The 3,204-nt window shown below is 45.7% G+C and overlaps 1 protein-coding gene across 1 annotated transcript in view; it reads left to right on the top strand.

Annotated features, from left to right (window-relative positions):
* The window catches only part of P2RX4 (purinergic receptor P2X 4), a 14,390-nt gene that overhangs the window by 3,330 nt on the left and 7,856 nt on the right, over positions 1 to 3,204 (top strand). Inside the window, exon 2 of the mRNA XM_006910077.3 lies at positions 851 to 998. Within this exon, the coding sequence (XP_006910139.2) occupies positions 851 to 998 (148 nt within the window). The remainder of the gene's footprint in view (positions 1 to 850; positions 999 to 3,204) is intronic.

The following is a 3,204-nucleotide window of genomic DNA, read 5'->3' as shown; positions in this document are numbered from 1 at the left end:
ATTCTCATATTAAAGATGGGAGAAATGAGGCACAGCACAGTTAAGCAGCTTGGCCAAAGTTCTGCCTAGCAGCGAATGGTGGAGTTGACACATGAACCAGAGATCGGCTGGCTTCGGTCTGTTCTCAGGTGTCCTGACGCCTTTAGAATTTTAATTATTCAGGCTTACAGTAATGTCCCCACTTCAGAGGAAAGAAGCATAATGTGACTTGAATTCTTGGAGAGAAAAAAATAAAAACTGCTATAAAAAGCTATTTGAAAGGAGTGAGTCTCTTTTCTAGAGGGAGTGTAGCCTAGAGGGCAAGGGAATAGGCTTCAGAGGCAGGAGGCTTAAGGTCATATCCCGGGCTATGCGACCCACTAGCTGTGTGAGTTTGGGCAAGTGACTTAACCTCTCTGTGCCTCAGTTTTCCTGTCTGTAAAATGGAGATGGTAATAATGATACCTGCCTTACAAAGTGGTCAGGATTAGCTTAGATCAGTGCCCAGCACCTAAAAACACTTAAATGGTAATTATCATAATTTTTATTATCTTTTGGTGATGCAATGCAAATACATAATAATGAAGACATCGTTCATTGAGCATTTTCTCTGTGCTGATCACTGTGCAAAGTGCTTTACTCGAAACTCATTCATTTCCCACAAACCACCCTGTGGTTTAGGTGCCTTTGTGCCTGTTTTACAGAAGTGAAAATGGAGCCCCCCCACCCCCCACAAAGTTAAGCAGCTTTTGCAAAGCCACGTAATTAGCGAACATGATTTTTTCAGCCACTGGCCTTCAGAGGCTCCCTAACATCCATTTAAATTCACCAGATCCTAATTACAACTCAAGAGGCCTGTTTTGTTTTGTAGGTGGGTGTTGGTGTGGGAGAAGGGCTACCAGGAAATGGACTCTGTGGTCAGCTCAGTTACTACCAAAGCCAAGGGCGTGACTGTGACCAACACTTCGAAACTGGGATTCCGGATCTGGGATGTGGCTGATTACGTGATTCCTGCCCAGGTAGGCTGCCCACTGTGACGGGACGCGAAAGCCTCTAGGTAGTTCCTCTCTGTCTGCTGACTTTGCACACTTGACTCATGGTTGGCGTGCCCAGCGTTCTAGCATCGCCGATGCTCAGGCTAACGGTGTTCGTCTAAGGAAGCGGTGCAGACAGCTCTCCTTTTGGCTATTACGATCTAATAGTCAATCGGTTATTTTTCTTTGGCTCTAAAACATGGCTGGCCTAAACATAGAAAACTTTCCATGTGGACACCTCGATCTGTCTCAAGGCCTGACGGGTGAAAAGACAAATGTCTTAAATCCTGGGGAAAATTCAGGTGGAAATATCATCTTTCTATGGTATATATTTGCTTTATGGTTGTAAACTCACAAAAACCTTTTCAGACAACATTAAAAACTTTAACAGCAACTAGAGACCAAAAGCTGAACAAGAAGGAAACAGACATACCTACATAGGATTCCATCAGGAAACAAAGATAAGAAGGTGTTTGATGCAGCATCCTAGGCTCTGGCTTCGTTTATCCACAAAGCTCTAAGTCAAATATTGACTCTCTCTCTCTTTGGTAATGGCTGTGCTCCACGCGGTCAAACCCCGACTTATCCCTCCAGATGGCTTACATGCTAGGGTAACTGAGGTGGCTACACGCAGATAAGCTGTCAACTCTTGGCTCAGAGCTATGCAGTGGAAATCAAGGACTTCAGAAAACTTCCTTCAGGTGTGTTCATTGTCCCCCTGCCTTCTTAAGAGAAGGGTCTTGTGGGGTGCTCAGAGGGGAGACAGGGTTATTGAGCCATAGAGGTCAAATGGTAGTTGGCTGGAGGTAGCTGGCCCTGTTGGCACACACCTGTCTCAACAGAGACCTCTGCTTCCTACAAAGGCATGGCCTCGACCTACCAAGCCCTGGGTCTGTTTTCTAGAACCGAGGAAGGTCACTGGCCCCCTGCTTCTGCCGCTCAGTAGAAAGGAACACGCGGCAACTGCATTCCATCTTGGATCCGGGCTGGGGGCTGTGTGAGTTCCACAGGGCTCTCTCTCTGTGAGCGTTCACAATGCCCTTCAGCTTCTCCCAAGATAGAACACAAACATCTGTTTGCATCACATCGACCTGACTCACTTCCAGACTGAAATTGCCCTATAAAATACATAAGAACTAGGAACCAGAGAGTTAACCGTACTGAGTTGTTCACGTCTAACTCAGGAGCGGCGTAGGTGCAGCCTTCTGTATGCATCAGGTAAACAGTGAGCTTACACATGGAACACCTGGGAACCTGACAGGTGCCAGGAGAGAGACTTGGGCCTCCTGCCACACCCTCGTGCCTCCTCTTATGGTCATTTCCTCGTCTCCCAGCATTGTTTGTTCTAGGTTTTTCTTTGGAAAATGCCAGCTACTCTCAGAGCTTCTGCCACCTTATCAGCCTTGAGGGTGAAGATCCCTAGAGACCCCTTAGTACTCGAGTTACTCTAGTCCCCCAGGTGGCTCCCAGCTCTGACTCCGCCCTTCCCAGGAGGATGAAATGCTGAGAGAAAGCTTCTGGCATTTCATTTCAGAATGGCAGCGCTGAGCGAGGGGGAGGTTCAGCTACAATCCTTGTGGTGCGGGGGAGGTCCTTGCCTCGTCCTCCTTACACTGGGAGGCCATTATTAGCAATTCTTCAGTCTCCTCCCAAGCAAATTGCTCTAGAATTTATTAACAACTCTAATAATTAACCATTTGGCACCTTCATACTTATGAGAAAACAGAACCTTCTCAAAGAGAGAAGTGTCAGTTGCTGACCTTGATGGAGTCGATGCTAGAACATTTTATTTATTTTAATTCCAGTTAGGAAAGAAAACCAGCCAAATTTGAGACCTTTAAGGCCTCATGTTTTTGTACCTTGGAGGTAATCCGTTTGGCAGAGATTGTTTTCAGCGCTTGTTGGCTCTTTTCCCTCAGGCTTTGTGAAGGACCCGTTTTAGGTTACAGACTCTTTTTAAATTGAGGTGAGATTCATATATCATAATAGTAATCATGTCAAAAAGAAAAATTCAGTGGCATGTAGCACATTCACAGTGTGCAACTATCATTTCAATCTAGTTCCAGAATGTTCTCATCTCCCTCAAAGGAAGGCCCATACTCATTAAACAGTCACCCCCCTGCAACCACTAATCTACTTTTTGTCTCTATGGATTTGTCTATTCTAGATATTTCACTTCACTGGAATCACA

The sequence above is a fragment of the Pteropus alecto genome, unplaced genomic scaffold, assembly GCF_000325575.1.
Source record: "Pteropus alecto unplaced genomic scaffold, ASM32557v1 scaffold213, whole genome shotgun sequence".
Lineage (NCBI taxonomy): Eukaryota > Metazoa > Chordata > Mammalia > Chiroptera > Pteropodidae > Pteropus > Pteropus alecto.
This window is presented reverse-complemented; position numbering and strand designations above follow the sequence as displayed.